This window comes from Pristis pectinata, chromosome 1 (assembly GCF_009764475.1).
Source record: "Pristis pectinata isolate sPriPec2 chromosome 1, sPriPec2.1.pri, whole genome shotgun sequence".
NCBI lineage: Eukaryota > Metazoa > Chordata > Chondrichthyes > Rhinopristiformes > Pristidae > Pristis > Pristis pectinata.
Genome location: NC_067405.1, coordinates 64,018,484 through 64,044,361, shown reverse-complemented (window position 1 = coordinate 64,044,361; position 25,878 = coordinate 64,018,484). Strand labels below are relative to the sequence as shown.

At 40.7% G+C, this 25,878-nt stretch overlaps 1 protein-coding gene across 1 annotated transcript in view; it reads right to left on the bottom strand.

The window, feature by feature from the left end:
* The window catches only part of c1h3orf70 (chromosome 1 C3orf70 homolog), a 36,274-nt gene extending 10,746 nt beyond the window's left edge, over nt 1–25,528 (bottom strand). Inside the window, exon 1 of the mRNA XM_052022419.1 lies at nt 23,789–25,528. Coding sequence (XP_051878379.1) covers nt 23,789–23,972 — 184 coding nt within the window. The 5' untranslated portion in view covers nt 23,973–25,528. The remainder of the gene's footprint in view (nt 1–23,788) is intronic.
* Between the last annotated feature and the right edge of the window lie 350 nt (nt 25,529–25,878).

Here is a 25,878-nt window from a genome sequence, read left to right as displayed (position 1 = left end):
ACATCCCAGCTGTAATACCAATGAAGTTGGCTCCGACAAAGCTATATCCTTGGCTAAGCAGTTCTTGACCAGGTAAAGCACTGGTACTGACTGAACATTGTGGAAAAGTGCCCAGAATGACCCCATCCATGAATAAGGCAAATTCAAACTAGTGTTGCATTGGTCCACACCCAGCCACCAGCAAAGATTATTAAAGAAGAACTGACTGCAGAAAATGCGTTGTAGATTGAACTGAATGAAACTGGAGATAAAAAAGTTAAATTATGAAGATGGGTGGCATGCTTTCCTTTGAGTATAAAAGAACATTCAATGTTCTAATTGTGTTTAAAATTGTGAAATGATTTGATACTGTAAATAGAAACAGAGATCTGCTTGGGTATAAACTTGAAACCTGACCTTACCATAGCCAGTCCAAGTCCATCCCTACCACAGCCAGTCTGAATTTGGCCATAGCTAATCCAAACCCAAACCAAATACAGCCAATTCAAACCCAACCCAATAACAGTCAACCTGAATCTGACACTACTCAACTCAAATAATCATCCAACTCAAATCAACCCAACCAAAGCAAGTTCAAACCTAATCCCAGCCCACGGCACATAGGACTTCTTTGATACTCAACCTCAACTAACTCATATTGTCTGTTTTGTTGAGTTTGGGTCGGGGAACCAAGCTCTAGGCAGAAACGATTCCTTCTGATGGTGGTGTTCAAAACAAGAGGGTATAAAATAGAGTTAACCAATGTGTAATACCAAGAAGCACAACTTTGCATGAAGATTACTGTAAATACATAACTCTCTTCCTCAAATTTCTACTGAGGCTGGGATGAATTAACATTACAAAACTAAGATTGATAGATTTTTGTCCACAAAGCTTTTCAGGGTTACAGAACCATGGTGGGAAGATGGATAGAAAAGCTAATTGGATGAAGGAACATGCCTGAGTGTATGGATGACCCATTCCTTTTCTTACGTAGGTATGGAAGGACTCATCAATAATGCTATCCAGATCTATTCAATAATGATCAGTTCTAGTTCAACTGAGACATTTGATGTCAGATAAGGAGATGAACTGAATTTTAGAGGGTAGCTGTGACTGACTTCTCTTAATATTGAGGGAATATTCAACAAAGAAAGTATTTCCAATGGTTGGACTCATACTTCGCCGGAAGTAAGATGGTTGTGGTTGTTGGTGGCCAATCATCTCAGCCCCAGGGCAATACTTTGTCATTTTCCTCATGCGGTGAGACAATTGACTGATAATTGGACAATGTTCAACAATAATGTAATGCTTCAGATAATGAAGTCTGAAAAACTGCCCTCATGCGGCAACATCTGGACAACATCCAGTATAGGGCCAATAGGTGGCAAGTAATGACTGAATCCAGCTAGATCAAATCTAAACATCTATCCTCGACATTTATGGAAATAACATGAATAAATCCTCCTCATCAATATCCCATGAGTCACAAGTGACCAGCTGGATTAGTTACAACATAACAATAGCTTCTGGAGCAGTCAGGCACCAGTACTTTACCATCAACTAAGCAAAAATCAGATGGAATAACCTCCACTCACATGGAGTAGTTCAGCTCTATCCACTCATACAGCAGCTATATACAGTACGTATATTGCTTCACTGTGTTAAAATCTGGAATTAATTTGTTTGGAAAATAACATTTTTTATCAATTAATCTGAGGCTGAGAATCTAACAGCCTAGTGCTGATGTATTTACTACGTGAACAAAGCTTCAGGAAGGTGCACAGCCACTTTCTCAAGGTATTTTGAGATGATCAATAACTACAGTCTATGCTCATAGAAACAGAAATTGCTGAAAACACTCAGCAGGTCAGGCAGCGTCTGCGGAAAGAGGAACAGTTTACATTTCAGGTTGGAAATACTTTGTAGGAATAGTGCTGACTGTTTAGGATCAGAGAGGAGCAGATCAAGAAGGACGGTGAAAACACAGCAGGAAGGTGAGGCTATGTGCAGGGATGGCGTCAGAGCAAAGCGAAGGGAGAGAAAGATCAGGAGGGGTACCGCAATCCGAGACAGTTGACATTTGCTATCTTTGACGTCAGAAAGGAATGAAAAAATAGAGGCCTGTTGTAACTCCAAATGCAGTGTAGAATAAAGTGGAATTGCAGAGGATGACAGCTTTGAGATTGAGTGAGTCGGTGTTGTTGCAGGGAGAGGTCAAGAGCATGCATGCACCAATGCGTGGCATAAAGGGAGGGGGGGAGGTACGTCAGGATTAAATGAGAACAGTATCTTGAGAAACGTGGATAGGTTGAATATACCCGTGATCCGGGGTGGATCCAAATTGCTCAGGCTGGAATCTGAATTGGAATCCATGTGGGATGAGTTGGGGTTGGAGACATTTGCAAAGGGTGTCTGATCTGAAATATTAACCCTGTTTCTCTGTCAACAGATGCTGCTGAGTGTTTCCAGCATTTTCTGTTTTTTTATTTCAGATTTTCTTTACTGTGTGCTCTTTTAGAATGAGTTCATGCTCCAAAGAATGTTGTATATGTTCTTAATAAGTACTGCTTCTGAGATACCCTCAGATCAATTTTTCATCATGAGACCTCCACGGATCACAGGTATATCTCTGACCAATGTATTATAGCCACTTCTCTCCCCAACTTCCCTTCCACTTCCTCTCTGGATGTCTTACCTGCTACATATCTCCAGCATTTTTTTTGTTTTCATTCCCCTTCAGACAATGTGGATTTCATCCATTCCAACAGGACTGGCGAATATTGGATACTTCCTTTACTCAGGAGTCAATAATCTAAACATTGCGATCTTTTGCTATTCTCCCCTGTGACTGGGCACCAGGAGTAGACAGTCATAGAGCCATACAGCACAAAAACAGGGCCTTCAGCCCACCATGTCCATGCCAGCCATCAAGTACCTACACTAATCCCATTTACCAGCACTTCGTCCATTATCTTCTCTGCCTTGGTGATTCAAGTGCTTGCCTAGGTACTTCTTAAATGTTGTGAGAATCTCTGCCTCCACCACCCTCTCTGGCAGTTCAGTTTTATCAGGGCCAAAGAACAGCCCTTGATCTGAATATTAACTGTGTTTCTCTTTCCATAGATTCAGGCCATGCTAAGTTTCTACAGCATTTTCTGTGTTATACATCCTAACCTAAGCTAAGAGGAGGACAAATTTGAGTTTGTACATTCAACACATTGAAAGAAATTAACACAATCTGAACTTTCTTTTAGGACTGGAGGCATATTTTAAAATTTGTATCCATTTAAAGTTCCTTAAAGATTAAATGTTGTTGCAGGTAAGAGCAGTAAGAGCCCTTTCTTGTGATATACTATTGAGCTAGATTCTGGACATGTGCCATTCTACAATTAACATCATGAAGGCTTCCATACAAAACTCAGCGTAACACCGGCTGTGTGGTCTGTCTGCTGAGGGAGAGAATGGGGAAGAAAAGAGTGATGAGCCAAACTGAAAGTTCTAACATGCATTTATTTTGACCTTCTGGCCTCTTTCTCGAAAATATGGAACTTTAAATACAGCTGTTTTCCTCAGTTTCATTTCCCTTGTGGCGAAGCAATTCAGGAATTTAATCTGTTGGTCTTCTGGTTGGCATGCAAGCATCATTCACTTCCTGTTTCTCCTGTCTGACTCAGCAAAGACCTCAGTCTGTATATTGGAGTTCCAGGCTGTTTAAAGCCAAGCCTCAGGGAAAAACTTTAACCAAACAAGATATAACTCAGTCAAGAAAGGTTTCAAATATTTTCCCAAGCATAAGAATGGAGCACTTCCTAAAATACTGAGGAAGATAGATAACATAGATTTAAATCTACATTAATCCACATTTGTTAAAAAAAGTTGAGTTCAGAGCCTGGAAATAAAACTACATTAACAGGTCACAAAGAATTCTAGAGGCACTTCTGCCACATCCTAGTAGGCCTTTTCATATCCATTCCAGTATTTTCCCTGTCATCAATATTGGGCTCACAGGTCAGTAGTTCCCTGTTTTCTTCCTCCTTCCTTTCTTAAATAGTGGGGTCACCCTGCAGTTTGTTACCCTTCAGTCTGCATCTACCATCTCCAGAGCTCTCTTAAAGCTCTGTATTGACTCCTAGCAGTTCCCTATGGAGCTATTGACTGTCAGCCTACTCAGTTCAACCCGACATCCATTATGCTCCATCACCTAAACACACTGAAATCTTAAATATACAAATGAAGCATATGATGATGACAATTTAACAGAAAGAAATGTGAAATCTGGAAGTGTGTTATACTCATGGTTATCAGTTCCTCATTTTCTTTTGGAAATAGTATTTTTATTTTAAATGGTTTAAATAATTTGAGAAGTTCTAAACTGACATTTCCAGCTGCTTTATCCACTGAAAACTGAGAGTGCCTGATCTGTTGGTATCTAAACGTTGTATTGGAGTATTAAAGGTAACATGGAGTCCTAATTTAAGTAATGGAAAAGATGTTAAATAGCAGGTCAAACACCACTATTTAAGAAACATGAGTTAAGATTTCACTTGTAAATAAAAATTTAAAAAAATACACATTTAGAAAACTAAAATGAAAACAGAAAATGCTGGAAACACTCAACAGGTCGGGCAGCATCTGTGGAAAGACAAACAATGTCAATGTGTCAGGTCAAAGACCCTTCATCAGAACTGTCAATGACTTTTCATCAGACCTTGTGTCATCTGATGAAAAGTCATTGACCTGAAATGTTAAATGTTTCTCACACCACAGCAGCTTCCAGACCAGCTAAGTATTTCCTGTTTTATTTCAGAATTCTAGCTTCTGCAGATTTTGCTTTTGAAAGCCCGTTTTAAATATTTAAATTAGATCTGAATTGAACAGGAATGTTGGTGACCTTTTTCAAAGCATGCTGGAAAATTGAATTGGGTTCACTAAGAACCAATTGGAATCTTTAAAAAGTCCCGTCTGCTACTGTTTTCAGCACAAAACAGCCAATGATATCTCCCTCTAACTGTTCTGTTGTTTAGAGTTTCATACTGAAATACTCCACTGTTCCCAAGGCCATGGGTATGCACGAGTTCATAGAGGGTTAGGTGCATTCCATTAACTGTTTGAATTTTGACAGCCAGGTTATTCTGTAGCATGCATAGCCAGGTTGTACACAGGCTAAGTGAAACCACATCACTTCCTTCTTCATTGAGTCATTTTAGCTCTACACAAAGCCGTAATTAATTGTGAAATAGAACCTCATGGGTCCAATTCAATGTCAGCCTACGATCTGTGGGATGCCTGGCACGCAACTCAGCAGTAAAGATAAAGGGAGCATTGAACTATGAATTTGCATTCTGTAGGATATCCTGCTCCACAGCAGACTAACTCACTCTGAATTCTTTTCAAACTGCAGCAACTATCATTAAGATTTGTATAACTAACTGAAGGTTTAACACATTTCGACCTGTTATGTTTTCGGCTATCATATAATCCCATTGTCAAAGCTTGTTATGTTCAAATAATAGGTAAAAATCCTTGCACATTCTCCTCTTCCTTCGATGTGATGTTATGTTGATATAAAGGACCATCTTTTCAAACTCTGCCTCAAATGCATCTGTCACTCTTCTAGCTGAATTAGCAATATACTTTGTTCTTTACACATCTATGATGCAGGCATAGTGAGAGGTCTTATGCCCCCCCCCCACCCCCACATCCACATTATTACACCCACATCGTGACCATTCACACAATCGTCCAAGAATGCCACAACTTCATATCTGCTCAGCTTCCTCTCGCCACTGTTATCTACTAAAAGCAAAAATTACAGGCAGCTGACATAACAAACCAGGAGGGGGTATCACCTTGGGAAGAAGGTTGATGCCTCTTGATGAGACAGTGCTGGACCTGATGGGTGTTGGGGCAAGTTACACCTAACTACCAGCAGGAGCAGAGTTTGTTTCAGCCCGAACAGGTAGGATTTCAATGCAACTTTGGTACCACTTCATTCTTTACTTGCAGGGACTGCACCTGCGACCACTTATTCTCAAATGAATGGAGCCTTTGCGCATCACCACCAGCTGCAAACAATAACTCACTGCACACACCTCTACAGAGTCAAAGGCTTGTGCAAGGTAGAAAGAACATAGATCAGTACATCCTTCACAATCCAGCATGTCATGTCAAGGGAACAGTACTACAGTCATGGGTCTTCCATCAACACATAACCTTGAAACCTAGCGTGAACATATCAACTATCATATATTATACTATATAATCCAGCATATACACTACCAGTACATCCCATTCCAAATATCACAAAGGAACAAGAGGTAAGGATATTTGTGATAAACTATGAAAGGTTCAGGGGGCACGGAAGCTCATACTATGCCTGTATCACAGATGTGTGGTCAGAGCTTGTAATCGGGCACATTCTCATAATCTTCAATAGTCAGAAGTGATTTCAGTGTTCATTGAAAACTCTTAGCTCTTGCGAATGTGTCAAGTGATGTCAACCAGTCCTGAGCCATTGCCTTCTGCATGAGCTCTTTGCTTTGACAATAGTAGCAAACGGTTTCAAACGAATTCAAAACTCCATATTCGGATAAAGATGCTGGCTGCATTCCCATTGCAGTTATGAGGCAAATGCTTAGTAATGAGATATCATATTTCCAGGTCATCATTGCTATTGGATTAAATAACATACGTTTCTTTTCATTTCAGGGCTTCTGCAAAGAAATAGGGATGGGAGCCCTGAGCTTGAGCTGCCATAGGAGTCGGCTGAAGAGCTAGAGGAGGGGGCTGCACTTGCTGGTGCAGTCAAAGAGCATCCCATTGTGCCACACAGCCCAACCCTTCAGAACATCGGGTCAGAGAGTGGCACCGTGAGAAGAGATTAGATTAGAGGAGCACATTTTATCAGGGGAGACCCTTAGCATGAGTGAGCAACAGTCAGGCATGAAGGGAACAGGAACTACTATCTGCACTCCAGAGCAGTTGAGTCCTGTTCATTGATATCAAGAAATAGCTGAGAAGACTGGATCCAGCAAAGGCCGTTGGATCAGACAATATCCCAGTTATAGATCTGAAGACTTGCTCTCCAAAACTAACTGCAAGCTGTTCCAGTACAGTTACAACATTGACATTTGTCCAGCAACTGAAATTTGTCCAGATATGTCATGTTCATAACAAGCAGGGCAGATCCAATCTGCCTCATTACTGCCCAGTCAGTTTACTCAATCATTAGCAAAGTGATGGAAACCATTGTTGACATTGCTATCAAGTATTACTTCCTCACCGATAACCTATTCACTGATGTCCAGTTTTGGTTTTGCCAGGACCCAGTCAGATCCAGACCTCATCACAGCCATGGTCCAAATGTATATCTAAGAACTAAATTCCAGAGGGGCGATGAGAGTAGCTTCCCCTTCATCAAGGAGTCCTGGTAAAACTGAAGTCAATGGGCATCAAAGGGAAAACATTCCAGTGATTGGAGTCCTACCTTGCACAAAGGAAGATGGCTGTAGTTGTCAGAGGTCAATCATTCCAGCCCCAGGACATCACTGCTGGGATTCCTCAGATCAGTGTCCTGGGGCCAACCATCTTCAGTTGCTTCATCAATGATCTTCCTTCCGTCACAAGGTTTGAAATGGGATATTTGCTGATGATTGCACAATGTTCAATCCCATTCACAAATTGTCAACAAATGAAGGACCCATGTCTGAATCAGCAGAAGCTAGTCAACATTCAGGTCTGGGCTGATAAGTGGTATGTTATATTTTCACCACAGAAGTTCCAGACTTCAACAAGAAAGAGTCCAACCACTTACCCTTGACATTCAATGGCATTACTATTTTCGAGTCTCGCACCTTCAACTTTCTGGAGGTCATCATTAAGCTGAAACTCAGCTGGACCAGCCACGTAAATACTGGGCTACAAGAGCAGCTTGGAGGCTGGGTATCCTGCTGGGAATGACACATCTAACACTCTAAGGCCTCTCTAACATATTGGAGGGATGTCAACAGTGTGACAGAATACTCTTCACTTGCCTGGATGAGTGCACCTCCAACAACTCTTGACACCATCCAGGGCAAAGCAGCCCACTTGATTGGCACCCCATCCACCATCCAAAACATATATTCACTCCACCACTAGTGCACAGTGGCTGCAGTGCATTCCAGCTACAAAGTGCCTTGCAGTTACTCAACTAGTTTCACAAATACTGCGATCTCTACCACGAAAAGGACAAGGATAGCAGAACATCGTCTGCAGAAATATCTACTTGAAGCTCATTGTTGCACATTTCCAATGTTATGTTTCTTTTGCAGGGTTTTTGTAGGAACAGTAATGCCTGACCATGACTGTCAGTCCATGATGCTAGGTCTGTAATTATATAGATTTATATGCCAAATGGGCTGATTTGTTAATTTGACCGTAACTTTAAATGAGGCTTCAGTGTACTACTTAATCAAATGAAATGAAGACTGCAGCTACTGCACAAGTATTCCATTGACTCGAGACGAGATTATTATTAACATTTCACGTCAATGATCTCTCACAAGTTCTGATCAAAAATGCTAAATCTATTTCTTTCTCCACAGACGTTGCCTGACCTGCCGAGTATTTCCAGCGCACTTTATTTTTATTTCTGATTTCCAGCAAGTGCAGTATTTTGCTTTTGGAGATTGGTAAGTGACCTTCTTAACTAGTTGAATAGTCCTGGTATTTGGTATTGTTCTGATCCTAAATATCCATTAGTATGTTTGACTGTAAGTGTTCTTAAATGGGCTGTTTGCTGAGCATCCATGAGGTTTGTAAATGGGAGTCATTGCTTTTCCAGAAATGGATGTCACTTCTGAGATTAATTCAAGATGCAGCAAATGCTAGCCTTGAAGAGTGAACAAGTACAGTATATGTACAATTAAGAATAACATTAATAATTTTGTAAGGTTGGTTAATGATGATAAATGGAGTAATTCAATTAATTTGTTGGTTCTGATAAATCCCTGGTGGCAATGTCTGGCTGAGAATGAGAACTGAGTTGTTAGCTTTGACTTGTGTTTGTGGCAGAGAGACTGCATCCATTTTAAGCTAAGTAACTTGCTTGAAATAATTTATAGTTGTAGTATGACTGTGTTGCAAGGTGGTATTAATCAATTATATCAAATAGATTAAAGACTATTGCTAAGACATTATAGTAGCTTGAATGAATCTCAAATGTATGGATGATTTCAGTGAGTGTACAGAAGAAGGGCTTAAAAGAACATTTCCATGATCAAACACTACCTCAGAGGATGGTTAAATAGGGTTATGAAGAAAGAAAACAACTTAAAATGTTGGCTCTGTTTCGCTCTGCACTGATGTGGCCTGACCTTCTGACTAGTTCCTTCATTCCCTGCTTTTATGTCAAGATAGATTTTCTCATCTTGAAAGTCTGGCACTGGACTTCTGTTGCTGAGGGGGATGGACTGAGTTGTTCATCACCTCATCTTCTACTTGTTTCTGAAACTCTACCAGGTTGACCTGTTGTGTATCTTGGGAAAAGATTTCTGGGAAAACAACAAGTTTGCATACCTCCATTTTCTAGCAATGTGAAAAAATGACACCAATACCATAAGACAAGGCTTAACAGGTCAGCAACATGGACTTCCTGAATCACAATTAAATTTAGTCACAACTGCTTTTACTCGTGGATGCTTCTTGTTTCTTTGTCGACTTCCACTCTGTCATGTGATTTAGCAAGCATGCAGATCCAAGCACTTTGCTTTAATATGGGAGGAAAAATCCATAGCAATTGTGAAGTCATAAGCAGGTCTTCAGTTTTGTCATATTGTTCAGACTCCAAGCATCTAACACAGCTGTAGCCTTGTCCTCAGTTGGGTGGAATCCTTCAGTATCCACCATATAACCAAGTTCAACTTCTGAGCCAGCCAAGATGTCCTTATCCCTCCTCTTCTTACTCATGCTTCCCAGAGTTGTTGGAGAACGTCTTCCAAATTCTCCTTGTGTTCCTGCTCTATCCTTCCAGATGCTAAAGTATCATCCCGGCAGCCTACATAATCCGGTAGACTTTGGATCAACTGATGCATTGCCCTCTGGAAAATGCCTGGAGCTGATACTCTCTCAAAGGTGAATATTTATTCTTTGAACCTCTCTCTAACTTCATCTGAAGGTAAGGATTTGAAGATCTCTCCTCCTTCTAAGTGAGAAAGCAAATCATCTGTTAGGAGTATCTGCCACCTTTGTTGATTTTTCTCTTATAATCTCACATTCTAATGGTGCCAATTATCTTGAATACAGGAGCAACTGGAACTCAACTGGTTCAATGAGCTTGCTTCTTGCAGGGCCTTCAGCTCTTCCCCACCATGTCCAGACACAGGGTTGTGCTTTGAAGAGCTGAGGTGCAGCATTCTCTTCTGATGAATCTTGGCTTCCATACCTTGAAAGTTACCAGGTACGTCACAAGATATTTCTGGGTACCTGTCAAGCACAGCTGATACAGATAGGTTCTTCATGCTTTTGATTTCTCCTCAAGCTATCCTTATCATTGCCAGGCAGTTCCAGCCAATCAAGTTGGAACATTGACTTGGGCAATCAGAAGAGGGAACTTTGCTTCACCTTCACCACTTCTAACTCTAAATTTTCCCTGTGTCAGCACAAAGCACAGCAGATGTTTCCTAGAGCTTCTCTGTACCATTTGGCCAGTTCCTGCTCATACATCATTGATACAACAGTACAAGTGTCAGGTTCCACTGTAATCTCTTTTCTTCAATGTGTACTGATGTACGGAAAGGTTCAGCAAAATTCTGACAACATGAATTGTCTACCAAATCCATCCGTCTTCTTCTCTAGTCCTTCACCTAGTTCATACATACAATGACCTTTACCATTTGTTCCAGTAAGCTTCACATTGTTTGGTTGCTTGAGTTTGCTGTGGTCTCACTTTTCTTTCAAGCAAACTGTTGACAGAAGTCCCGTGATGCCACACTAAAGACAAACAGACCCTTTGCGTCCACATTAGCTCAATGCTGTGCTGCCACAGTGATAACATCTCTCTCTCAGATGTTTCCAGCCCCCTAAAGGTCCAGTAGAGCTCAGCCCTATCTTTTAAGACTCTGAGCCTTGGCAGGGTGATGTCACAAACCCTGCGCTTGTGGGACTGCTGTCCCCATCGACTGGGAAATAACAAACGGCTGATTGAGGTTCAATTTTGTATCACTGAGTTGGCGTGCTTTGGGTACAAATGTCATGGATTCCACAAATTATGTGATCCCTCAACATCTCCTCCAATCTTGAACCATATTTACAGTGTTCAGCAATCCATTTCAAATGTTGTACAGCAGCTACAACTGTTCCATCAGGCATAACATGGTGGCATACAGCTTGTAATGGTGAAGTTATGCTGTTTAACCAATTCCTCAAGTGTCTTGTCTCTTAGTTTGGCCAGCTAAGTTTGCATCATGTTTTATGTCTTAGTAACTACAGAAATGAGCAAGGTGGACAACTTCTTCCCTTCTTCAAAGTCACTTGCAATGAAAAATAGTTCCAACCTTTTCAGATATTCAGTCCATGACTCCTCCAAATTATTGAAAGAGTCTTAAGTACCAGCTGTGGCCATCTTGACTTGTGCTTTGCCTCAACTCAACTGATTCAGGCACAAAAATCTGAATCTATGAAATTCAGCTGTGTCCTAGTAAACCATGTTGCTGCACTGCTTTAGAGAAAGAAATCCCAAGATCACACAAAAAGCAAGCAAGACTCACTCCTATAATCATCCTGGTTAGTCTCACTTCATCCTCACCATCAATTATCATAAAGGCACCATTCAATATATGGAAACATTGAGTGAAAACAGCCCTCACGTTTCAGCAGTTAAAACCACACACTGCTCTGTGTAAGAAGACGTTTTTTTCATTTGGCTGCTCATCCTAGAGGGTATTGTATTGCAATAGTATCACAGCAGATTACGCACATGAGCCCAAGAAGGTTTATCACAGCACTGCTATTGACATCATTTGAGATAAGCAGCAAAAACATAAATGACTCCAAAACCAGTAACAAGAGCACCTGTGGGAAGCCATCAGCCATTTCGCAGCTCTGCAGTTCCTCTCAGTTTTCCTCACTTGGTCCAAAGTCACTATTTGTTTACCCCTCCTTTTCATCCCGATGTCTGATGCATGCCAATGTATGCTCTTTCTTACATATATTCAAACTGATCTTCCTAGACAATGACATTTTCCATTGTTTCAACTAGGGAACTATCTCGAATCGTACTTGTAATTCAACCATATTCCAAACAGAATTTAAAAGAGAAACTAGTCCATTTGTTCCCATTTAAATCTGATCTCCAGCTACTTTGAATGTCCCTTTTATTGATTGTGCCTTCCTGTATTGCAGACAGAGCTCTCGTGGAACTGCTGTGCTCTTCTCTACTGGGTGCTGTATGCACAGCAAAACAGCTGATGCAATTTATTGGAGCAGTTTCCTTTAGTTACTCTTCTGACAATGAGGACTTAGCAAATACAGGCTGTTTTTTTTTGCTGTCATCTGTTTTAAAGAGGTGGTTGGCCTCTGCAGATTTATTCTTGACTGTAATTGATAGCTTGTGCTTGTGCTTATCAAATAACATACTTTATTTTTTTCTATTGTGCTCATACTGACATTTTCATACTACCATTCAAGAGCATATACCTTAAAATCTCTGTAGAAAAAATAATGAATTTAGTCAGGAATTAATAAATAAAGTAGTTTAGCAAGTCTTGAGTGGTCTAGCAAAATATTTACTTTAATTAAAATACTAGGATTTCCTTTAATTATTAAAGGTAAATCATAAGTGATAATTACCTTTGCAGAAAGCAGAGAAAATAATGTGCAATGGAGGGAATTTTATCCCTGTCAGCTTGACAGAAATTGTTTGCTCAAAAAGGTGGATTACTTATCTGCACTGAACCTATCGGCTTCCCGTGGACTTGAATTATAACCTAATCTTTTGAGCAGCCAAGCAAGACGCTCTGTCATTGGCAGCAATTTTACTCTGAGGCATGTACTAGGATATCATTATGCCTTCTCCTTGAGGACAATCTAGCAGGAAGAGAATCCAAAGCTAGAAGACGCACAAGGAATTTGAGTTTATTTCAATTACCTTTCCATTTTGTTTAGGGCTGGAAAGAGGAGCTTGGGCCTCACTAGATCAGGAATTTCCTGGCCTGGCTTCTTTTTAAATTCATTTTTGTTTAATTGAATATGAGCATTGTGGGCAAGGCCAGTACTTATTGCTGAGCCCTACACATCCTTGAGTAGATAGGGATGAGCTACCTTCTTGAATCACTGCAGGCCTTTTGATGAAAGTATTCCCCACAGTGCTGTTGCCTAGGAAGTTCCAGGAGTTAGATCCAGGAACGATGAAGAACCAGCAATAAATATATTCAAGTTAGGATGGTGTGTGACTTGGAGGGGAACTTGCAAGTGGTGATGTTCCCATGCATTTGATACCCTTGTCCTTCTTGGTAATGCAGGTTGCAGGTTTGGAAGATACTGTCAGGATAACCTTGGTAAGTAATTGCATTTTGTAGATTGTAAACATTGTGGCTGCCATGGTGGGGGGAGTGAATATTTGGGGTGGTGAATGGGATCTTTCTCTCTACCCGACGAAATGGTCCCCCTATCTCAACCACTGATCTGATTCCTGCTGCTCAATGTCTTGATCTTGGCTTCAGGCAAGGTGGATAAGGTAATGAAATAGGCTGCAAGCTACATTAGAGATTTTGTGGAGGCTTAATTACATGACCTCTGATCAAATCACATTCTTTTTGCGTTTTGCTTCTATTGCAATAAGACTTTGATTTGTATTTAAGGCTTGTGTGATGGTAACAACTCTGAACTGTTAGGCTCAGTTGTATGTTAGAGCTTAAAAATCCAATCTGGCCAACTGAATGACATCAGCAAGTAGCAACAACATCCTCATATCAGAAATCAAACAACACTGGGCCAAACTCAATAAAGAGGAGTGTTCAAATAATGATAGCATTTATACCACAGGCACTCAAACCTAGTCTGTGTTTGACTTGTTGCTTCCTTCCCTTATCCCATTCCCAGGGCATGAAGCTAATATAAACATGGAGCAAATACCACCACAACGAAGAAAATTAAAGGAAACATCTGGTTCCACCTACACCCACTAGCATTTGTCCCATCCCTCACTCGTAAGGCTGTTTATTAGCTATTTTCCCTCTCTCCTTTCAATTCTGATGCAGGGTCTCAACCCAAAGTGTTGACTTTACACTGTTTGTGGTTGCTTGATCCACTGAGTTCTTCCAGAGTTCTGTTTTTTGTTCTGTAGGGGAATGTTGAATTGTGGATAGCACTTATGCCATTCACAATATTTATGTAGCTGATCTGGCTAAGTTTTAATTCAATGGGAACCCTCAGGTTATGGGGTGTTATGCAGTGATAATTAGCACTAAAAGTCAAGAGTAGGTTGCTACACTTCCTCTTCTTAGAGATGCTTGTTTCCCAGAACATGTATAGTATGGAATATGTATAAGTGCCAAAGTAATGATCTTGTTGCAATTGTAGAATGGTTATGTGAAGCCGCAATTGGGGTGTAATTTAGGATATCATACCTAAAGAGGGATGATCCAGTGAGGTCCAAGATAATACAGCATAGATTCAATAGATTGATTGCTGGGATGAGTATGTTGTTGTATGAGGAAAGTTTAAGTAAGATTGTCCTATATTCACATTTAGGTAATCTAATTGAAACATGTAAGAAATTAATAAAGAAGTGAATAAAACTAGAGGACATAGATTTATTGTAAGGAGCAAGAGATTTAGAGGGCACCTGAGGGGGACTTTTTTCACTCATAGAGTGGTGACTACCTGGAATGCACTCCTGAAGAGAGTAGTAGAAACAGAGTCACTAACACATTTAAGAAAAGTCAAGATGAGCATTTGAATCACCTAGGCATTGAAGGCTCAAGTAAACTGCTGGAAGATGGGATTTTTATGGATGGGTGCCCATTGGTTGGCATGAATGTGGTGGGCTGAATGGCCTATTTCCATGTGGTATGACTCCGTGATTCTATGACACTATGAGAAGATAGGGTGGATCAATCTGAAGAATTTGAAGGGCACCGGGCACAATCTCAGATGTGGAGCTCTGGTTACCCCGATACAGGAAGGATGTGGAGGATCTGGAGAGGATGCAAAGGAGATTCACCAGGATGTTGCCTGGATTAGAGAGTATTAACTTTGAGGAGAGGTTGGACAAACTTGGATTGTTTTCTCTGGAGCATTGGAGGCGGAGGGCCTGTTCCTGTGCTGCACTGCTGCTCTATGGGCTATACACGGCAAGAGATAGGCCATTTCAGACTGGAATGAGAATTAATCTGTTAACTCAGTGGGTTGCACGTTTTTGGAGCTCTCCATACTAGAGGAGTGCAGATGCTTAATCATTGAGTGTATGCAGATTTGAACTATTAAGATTTTTGGAGACAATCAAAGATATGGAAATAGTGCAGGAACGTGGATTTAAGTTACAGGAATGATCATAATCTTCTGGAATAGCGAAGCAGGTTCAAAGGGCCATATTTGTCTACTCCTGCTTCTATTTTTTATGTTATTACACATGCACATTATTTACTAGTAGCAGATGTAGTGCAGAGGAATCAGTGGAGAAGACTGTGGAGTTTTACCAGTTACTGCCATGGGAGAATGATTGATAAATTTATATCTCAATTATTCCGTATGTCAGCCCATGAAGTCTTGCAAATACATAATGCGATACCTCACCCGGAAGTACTTGATACTCACATTTTAACAAGTATTCAAACTTGTGGGAAAATAAATCCCAAAATACAATCAAAGTGATGTCAAAGTTAATTCAGTTGTTTTCTAAGTGATAATGAGACTTTTATATCAAAGTGCCCCATTAATTCCCAAAGATTCCCTCCATTTTTTTTATTTGATGTAAAGGTACAGCCATTATCTTGAAAAGCGGGCTCCAGGCTCTGTATAGCCTACTAATTCTCCTGATTCTTATGTTTTTGAGTTCTTAATTCCCAGAGATCATTCATTTAAATTTTTGACAGGTTCATCTTCACTTGATCTACTGTTTTCATGGTAACCAATGAATAGAATAATCCAGTAGCTTTTTCATCCACGTAAATCAAATAAATGTCATGTTATTTACTTATGATTAGGTTATTCTCAATAACAAAATTGTTACATTCTCCCAGCTGGTTTATTGTCATCATAAATATTGAACATCTGAAAAGATGATTGTTGTATAGCCTTATCTAATAACCTTGCTGAGAAAGACAGGTTTTAATAAGGGTGTTAAAGGTGAAGGGAGAGATGGAGAGGATTAGGGAAAGAATTACAGAGTTTGGGGCCCAAATAGTTGAAGGAACACTTATTGGTGGGTGTGAAGAGATGGAGGAATTTTGATTTACGAGAATGTTGCCAGGACTTGAGGAAGACCTATGATAATGTTGCCAGACTCCAGGGCCTGAGTTATAGGGAGAGGTTGGATAGGCTACGACTTTATTCCTTGGAACATAGGAGACTGAGGGGTGACCTAATAGAGGTGTATAACATCATGAGGGGCATAGATTGGTAGTGTAGCGGTTAGCGTAACACTATTACAGCGTTAGCGACTCCGGTTCAATTCTAGCTACTGTCTGTAAGGAGTTTTTACGTTCTCCCTGTGTCTACATGGGTTTCCTCCGGGTGCTCCGGTTTCCTCCCACATTCCAAAGACGTATGGGTTAGGAAGTTGAGGGCATGCTACATTGGCGCCGGAAGTGTGACAACAATTGCGGGCCGCCGCCAGAACACTCAACGCAAAAGATGCATTTCACTGTGTGTTTCGATGTACATGTGACTAATAAAGATATCTTATCTTTTTCCCAGGAAAAGGGGACCAAAAACTAGAGGGCATAAGTTTAAGCTGAGAGGGGAAAGATTTAAAAGGGACCTGAGGGGCAACTTCTTCATGCAGAGGGTGGTGCGTATATGGAACGAGCTGCCAGAGAAAGTAGTTGAGGCAGGCACAATAACAACACTTAAAAGACATTTGGATAAGTACCTGGATAGGAAAGCTTTAGAGGGATATGGGCCGAACACGGGCAAATAGGACCAGCTTAGGAGGTCACCTTGGTTGGATGGACGAATTGGGCCCTGGGGCCTGTTTTTGTGCTGTTTTACTCTATAACTGTAAGGCCAAAGCTGGAGGAGAGCAAAGGTGTAGACCTGGAGGCAGTTGCAGAGGTACAGAATAAGGATGAAAACTTTAAATATAAAGCATTGATGGCCAAGGTGTAAGTGGTAATTTAGCAAACAGAAGGATGACAGATGAAGGGGTCTGGAATTTAGGCAATAGAATTTTGGAATGAACTCCTATCTACAAGGATTGAGAGGGCAACCAAACAAACTTTGGAATGGTCAAGTCCTGCAGTTATAGACAGATGGATAATGGTTTCAGAAGATCGGCCAGGTGAGAAGTGGAGATGGACGTGGCATAGAATTAGAATTAAATGGTCTTTGCAGAGGACACGGAGTTAAAAACAGTCAGCATCTCAGCATCTGTAAAGAGAAGCAGCACTGACATTTTGGAAAGAAGCTGAAATCAAGTCCCCTATTCAAAACTTTAACCTGTCCTTTTGTATTTGGATGCTGACAGGGCTGCCGTATATTTTCAGCCTTTTCTATCTTGATTTTGGATGATCAGCATGTGTTGTTTTCTACATTTAATTTGTTTTTCTAAAAAAAAGCTTCCATTAATCAGTACTGTTTCACTAGATGGTATTAGCTGTGCCTCTGCTGTGAGTTGTTTGCTGTCTAACAAAACTCTAGAGGGGCACTTGATTACAGCAGGTCTACTGCATAGTACAACAGCATAGATTTAAAGAACTCATCTATTGTCAATACCAGCAATGATCAAATGCCAGACAGTACACGTCAGACATATCGAAGCGGATGGTATTAAGGGAACACTTGTGGTGTGGATATTAATGTAGCTGAGACATGGAGAAGAGATTAGTGATGAAATGATGGCTTATCAGATTGGATGGAACTATATGTGGTTTCCAGGATTTGTAATGACCTGGACTTGGGCATAAAGAGATCAATTTCAGAGATTGCACACGACACATGATTTGGAAATGTAGAAACTTTTATAAGAATGTTGCCAGGACTAGAGGGCCTGTGTTATAGGGAGGAGTTGGGTAGGTTAGGACTTCATTCCCTTGAGCATAGGAGACTGAGGAGTGACCTTATGGAGGTGTATAAAATCATGAGGGGCAGAGAAAGGGTGTATGCACACACTCTTTTTTCCCAGGGAAAGGGAATCAAAAACTAGAGGACGTAGGTTTAAGGTGAGGTGAGAGAAAGATTTAAACGGGACCTGAGGGCCAATTTCTTCACGTGGAGGATGGTGAGTTCTAGAACAAGCTGTCAGAGGAAATGATTGAGATGGGGACAATAATAACATTTAAAAGACACTTGGACAGGTACATGCATAGGAAAGGTTTAGAGGGATATGGGCCAAACACAGGCAAATGGGATGAGTTTAGATGGGCATCTTGGTCGGCATAGGTGAGTTGGGCCAAAGGGCCTGTTTCCATACTGTAATGACTCTGTGACCATGACTAAGCAGTGAAATTGATTTCTTGAGGATATGGACAGACTGATGATGCGGTCTGACTCATAGCAAATGAAATCGAATGCACAAGAGTGTGGAGACATATTTTGGGAGTGAACATAAACCAAATGCTGTAACTTTAAAGAGAGCGCAGTAAGAAGAGGAAATAGAGGTCCACCACACATACACAAATCTCTCGATATGAGAAGGATAGTCGATAAAGCATTTGGAATCTTTGGCTTTATCAAATGGCATTGAGTAGAGAAGCAAAGAACCATCATAAGTCACTTAGGTCTCAGCTGGAGATTTATAACCATTTCTGCTCATTAGACTCAAAGAATTATGTTAATTCCCATTAAGAGGATTGAAGGGTTTAGATGAAAAAATTGTTTCCACTGGCAGGTGAATGGATAAATAGAAAACACAGATTTAATGCAAAGACCAAAGAATGAAGAGATAAGAAAGGTTTTGCTTACATTGGTAGATGTTATTATGTAGAAGACACTTCCTACAGAGTGGTGGAAGCAGATTCTAAAATAATTTTCAACTAGTTTTAGATTCATATAGATTCATAGTTATACAGCACAGAAACAGGCCCTTCAGCCTAACTCACTCATGCAGATCAAGATGCCTATTTAACCTAATCCCATTTGCTTGTGTTTGGACCATATCCCTCTAAACCTTTTCTATCCATGTACCTGTCCAAATGTCTTTCTTTTACATGTTGAAATGGAAAATTTTGCAGAGCTAGGAAGAAAGAGCAGGAGAGTGAGCTGAATTAGATACCTCCTTTGAAGTGTCAGTAAAGACCCAATGGACTGAATGTCCTCTCCCTGCTCTAAAACTGGCATTCGGTTTATGAATTTTGAATCCCAAAACCCATCAGCTTTCCATTAACTAGAATACACAATTTGTAATTTCCATTTTATAAATAATTTCATAGGTATACTTATTGACCCTCATACAGCAGAAAAATCCCAAGGTTGCATCCCCCCCACCCCCCCACAGTATGTGAATCATTATCTGATCTCACATGGGCTGGTATTGAAAAGTGTAGTTAGAGTATGGAGGGGGAGTAAAAAAACTGCACTGTCAAAGTGCCATCTAGTGATCTTTTACCAGACTGAGATGAGGAGGAATTTCTTTTATCTGAAGGTTGTGAATCCTCTACCCTAGGGAGTTGCGAATGCTGAGTCATTAAGTCTATTCAAGGCTGATGTATATAGATCTTTGGTCTTTGGGGGAAGCGAGGAATTGGACAAGAAAATGGGAGTTGAAGCCAATAATCAGATGAGATCTTATTGAACCGTGGAACTGGCTTGAGGGGCAGTACTACCTATTTCTACTATTTTTCACAATTGCATTGTCCTTCTGAATCCAGGCACAGATTTGGCTCATGATGAAAGTTGCCATTCCTATGCAAAATCCACTTGGCCAGTCCAGATACACTTTCTCCAGGAGAATCATCTGTAGAACAAAACTGCATCTCATTTGCCACTAATTGACAAGATGATGCAAAGAAATGTTGGTGTAAAAAAAGACAGAAAGAAATGACAGTCATGCAGAAGGAAATGCTTTTTAATGTTTGAGTCAAGGAGGTTTGGAGAACCTTTCAAGTAAAGTAGTGGGAGTTCAGTATAAAATTTAATTAAACTTTACCACTGCATCTGCCACTGCACTCCATTCATCATAATTGGGATTCTTGGTCTGCAGAATGGGGGAGGGTAAGTGATTTTTAAGAAATGGTTAATACATAATTTCCTTTAGGATGTTCAAAAGGGAATTGGATGGGTACTTAGGGAATAATATGTCGGGCTTCATCAGCCTTGGATAGACTTAATGACTCAGCTTTCACAACTACATAGGGTAGAGGATTCACAATCTTTAGAGAAAAGAAATTCCTCCTCATTTCAGTTTGGTAAAGGAGGATGGGACAGATGGGTGCTCTAATAGGAGCCAGCATAGACTCAAGGGCCAAGTGACCTCCTTCTGTGCAATTACAACTCTATGATTCAACAATGCATTCAAGTCAGAAAGAAATGTGAAAAGGAGACATGAGAATGATTCCTCTCAAAAGGGAACTGACACACCAGAGAAAAAAAATTGGGGAAACATGAATTCTAAAGCTTCAGAAAATAGCAATTGACACGAGCTCTCATAGAAATCTTTACAATCATAAATAATGTAAAGCAAGTTAAATACAATCTGTTGGTTTGAACAAGACAGTGCAAATTTGGGCAGTGGATAAAAGATAAGTACAGGATTAAAATTCATCTGCTTGCAAATTGGAGTGGTATTTTAGTCACCACATTATAAGAAGGATGTAATAGAGACAGTGTAGGAAAGACTTACAAGAATCATTCCCAGGATGAGGAATTACACTTTCAATGATAGATTAGGGAGTCTAGAACTGTTTTATTTCGAAAAGAGAAGGCTGAGAGGAGATTTGATATGAGTATATAAAATAATGAAGGGTCTGGACAGAGTCGGGAGTGGGAGGCTGTTCCCTTTGGTGGAGAGGGCAAGGATTAGAGATCACAGATACAAAATAAAAGGAAAGAGAATTAGGAGTAGGATGAGGAAAAACTTTTTTTATGTGGCCTATGGTTGGAATCTGGAATGTGCCGCTTGCAGATGTTGTGAAGGTAGATTCCATTGTGGCCTTTAAGAGAGATTTGAATAAATATATGGTGGAAAAAAGTTTTTAAGGCTCTAGAGAAAGAGCCTATAAGTGGAACTAGAGAGTTGCTTTCGTAGAGTTGGACAGATAAGATGGGCTGAATGACCTCCTCTTGTGCTGTAACCATTCTGTGATTCTACGAGTTGACTAGGAAAGATGAATGCGTTCCTCATTGTATCTAGCCTTTGCCTTATCTTTTGTAATATCTTCCTTTTCTTTCAAAACCAGCTGGAATTGGGAGTGAAGGAAACTAACCCATAGAGGTTAACATGGGGATATGTTACATTTACCTTTGCAAAGCGATTGAGGAGGGGTTAAAAAATGCAACAAAATTTCTTCACCACGTTTAGCATTCTGAAGTCTATGAATGGTTGAATAAACCGGGCCTACAGAAGGCATTCTGTCTACCCCTTTAATGATGTGATTTCCTGGTGCCAGTAATGCTATACCAATTTATGTGTAACACCATATAGTCTATAGATAATTACTCATAGTCATTTTAACAAAGTAATCATAGAGTAATATTGTAACATCTAATTTGTGCCCGAGTTTTGATTGCCTGATGTGTTGAATTTCATTTTGTCTAATTTGTTGTACAGAATGTTAGACTTTTTGCAGATGAGTCACTGAGGTCACACTGAACCCTCCATTTTCAGAATTTAACAACAACAAATGGCTGACTCGTGCCACAGTTAAAATTCTCATAGGATGCAAGCGTTCACAAACTTTGATTCATAAGAATGCAGCAAATTCAGCTTCATAAAAACTATTCCTCTCCCCCCCCCCCCACTTTCAGGCTAAATTAAGTCCCCAGCTTTGAAGGAAATGAGGAAATGTTGACTTCCTCTTACATTAACTCACTCATTTTGCCTGATCTGATTCATAAAGTGACCTTTGAATCCATATTAGCTGTCATTCTCGGAACCCTTGTGGACTTCTACTATCACTTTGAAAGCAAGTAGGAAAGCAGAAAAAAAGAAACAAAAACAAAGTGTGATTGGATTTATTAATTCAATCCGAGAATGTGGATGCAATTGGCTGGGCCGGTATTTATTGCCGTTCCTTATGACTGGGTCATTTCAGAAGCAGCTAAGAGTCAGCTACATTGTTGTAGGTCTCAGAACACATGTAAGATGCCTGGGTAAATACAGCAGAATTCCTTCCCTGAAGGACAATAAGTGATAAAAATCTGGAATAACAATAGAAAACACGACAAAGCATCAAACCGACATTATTATAATCCTGACTGAACAAATTGAACATAACCTGGGGCCGCCTTTCACATACATCAATAAATTTGGGTCTGGTCATTGTTGATTCTCTATAGGCTGGCAAGGCTGGAAGTCAAATTTGCTTCCTATTAGAAATTGGCCAAGACTGTTTGTCAGCGTTTCTTATGTAGTGATAAACAAAAATACCCTTTTAAAATTTTTAGATACTTATAGACTCTGACTGCATCTCCATGATTATGTATTTTCTGTGGGAGTTGGTATCAAGCCACTGTCACACATCTTTCTCAGTGTTGTATTCACAACTAATGTCTGAACTTTTTTCTTGTATTCAGGTTACCTCCTCTTCCAATTTATCTCTCTTAAGGTTCTCCCTTTTCCTTGAAGACATGGGATCATAGTGTAGTACTGCAGTCTAGGTGGCGGCAGCCCTCTAGTATATTACCACAATGGTCTTCTTAATGAGGACCGGTGAGGGTTGGCAGACACATTGACCATTAAGATTGGAGTGAGGGAACCCCGTTTTCATACAGTATGCTTGGGTCTCATCCCTCCCGTTACTCCTCTGTGAAGAGCTCCCCAGCAGGAGTCCTACAAACAAAACAGGACAAGCAATCTTTTTTTAAATGGGAAGCCTTGTCGGCCAATTGAGATTCAACATTGACCAGGGCCCAAATTTATCAATGTGTGTGCGTTGCGGATCCAGATTACATGTTCAAACTGTCCAATCAGGATTATAATATTATCCTTTTTGCTGCTTTGATGTTTTGCCTTGCCTACTATTGAAACAAAATATTCATATCAATTATTTATTTCTGTAAATTAATTATTCGAATTCTGATGGCGGTGCTTTTAGGGACTGAAGTGTTTTCTGCCAGTGGAGTGGGCTTTGACGGGATGCATGGAACCTGCTATCAGAGCAGTTAGATGGCCAGAATGTTTCTTTAAACCCCGAATTATAACGGATTATAATATATAAAAAAAAACGAGCACTGGACACATTGTTCACTGTGTACTCATTGTTCACACACGTCCTATTGCTGTTTTCTCAACTTAAATAAAGGATGGCGGGCAGTCTATAAAGGGGCTATAAACAGCATCGTTTTCCGTGGGAAAAGATATATATTTTCAGAGTCTCAGTAAATATTTTGAGGATTGCATAGTAAATAACTTAATTACCACATCAATACGGACCTCGGAATAATTTTAACTGACACTTCACTTCTGCTAATCAAAGGCAAACATTAACGAGCTGTAATGAATATCGCTTACAGTGACACCATCCTAAGTAGCAACACCAGTGCCGTTTGAAGCACTTGCCATGGCTGTGGGTGGCACAGATGGAGAGGCCGTCACAAGGCTGGAAGTCTGGTCTCCCCGCACAGCTCCGAGCCAAAGCCTGGGCTTCATCCACCTTCTCGTTCTTCCAAACCTTCCTCACACCGGAGGCCTTCATCTCGGTGGAGGAAGGTAGTATCCGGCCGGGGGAATCCAGACCAAGGAGAAAAAGCAAAAAAAGAGATCCCGTCCACGAAATAAAAGGGGATGCACTACAAATAAAGAGAGTAGAGCAAACTTCAATTAAACAGGACCCCGGGTAGTTCAGTCAAGTTTGGAGTTGAAGGGGACTGGATTGGGTTTTGAGACATGAAGAAGCGGGCAGTTCGGAAGGTCACAAATACTGCAGTTGGAAGGATGTTCAGGATCGGCTGAAGAATCCCCGGGCCGGCGGCTATGATCTGTCCGAGGTGTAACTGCAAGCGGATGGTGCTGCAGAACAGAGATGCATCTGCCAGGAAAAGTAGCCATAAGGAATACTCCCCATCGCGCCGTCAGACAGGAAGGGGAGAGGATTTCAGCTGCAGAGGTCAGAGCCAAACCCACTCGGCAGGGGAGTCGATGGCCAGGGAGAGAGGAAGAAAAAATGAAGAGAGAAAAAAAATGCCACGTCAGATCAGAGTTGAGAAACCTCAGATTAGCGGAACGGTTTTCCGGGAGAATTGCGACGGGATCAACCCAAATCCCAATCCTCTCCTTCCAAGTGCAATCCAAGACCAAAAGTGGGAGCAAGAAGTCGAAGCCAATATGTGTGGAATCGCTTTCAGTCGGTGCCGTATAATAATCTGAAGTGCAAAGACTTTCACTGCATCTTCATAGTTTATTGCAGCAAGCACAACGCCAATGCGCCGTGCGTTCAAATTGTACCTTTCTACACACATAAATCCTTCACCACCGTGGCGAGTGACATGCACATTCCTTCCCCAGACCGGATCAGGTTCGCTCTAATCTTTCAGTCCCGAAGGTCGAGAAGTAATCCCGCCCAGATGTAGTGGAGCCCTCGGCAGCGCCTTATTTTTAAAGTCACTTCTGCTCTCACCCTCGATGTTCTTGTCACCATCGACGTGATGTCAGTGACTCGAAGCAACAGCCTGTGGAAATGCAGTCACGAAACTGGAAACGGAAGGAGAAGGGAGGAGGAGGAGGGGGAAACGCTTTGGCAACAACACAAAAAAATACATTTGCAGTTCCAGTTGTTAGTTTCTGACATCTGGAGCAGCCTTCCGCTTCACATCTGTAACAATGTGACAGCATTCTTCCTGCACTTCCAGCTGCGAGCGAATATAATTGTCGGTCCCCTTTCCTTCGAACTTTGATCAGCATAGAAGTTCCCAGATGATTGGTTTGCTTATTTTTTGAATATATATGTATGGAATCAGGAAGCAGATGCAGCTGTTCAATGGCGATAACCCATGTGATCCAGTTGTTTTAATATATGTATAACTTGTAGCGAAAGGTGAAGTGTAGTAAACGATAGCCCCTATGATCCACTCGTTTAACAAATAAAATGTGAGGTGAAAGAGAGAGATTGAACGATCATCTTTCTACCTTGCAAGGAATTGGTTAAAATTGTTTTCCTGCAGCGTAGTGGTGCTATTTCCTGAAGAACTGATTCTGTTTCAAGTCCAGTTGTTCCAGCAGAAAACTGAAATGAGGATCTCGGTTAGTTCAAATGTTTACAGCGAAAGAAAAGAACACGACATAAAATGGGTTTCCTCTCTCATTTGATGGGTTCGAATCCAGTATACTGTATATAGTTTGAGTCGCTTGTTTCCGCCAGTCGCATTTTGCTAATCCCTAATTTTAACATTTCTGTGTATCAATTTTGAAAAACAAAGCAATGAATAATATTTGAAAACTGATATATTCTACCCACTGGTTTGCAAGTTCTTTTTCCGGATGGGACATCTCTGGAAATGTTAACGTAATTCAAGTAACCACTTGTCCTTAATTGCAAGATGCCCAGGGGAAATGACGGAAATGTTCTTGTATTACTAGTGCACAGCAACAGAATTATTTAATGC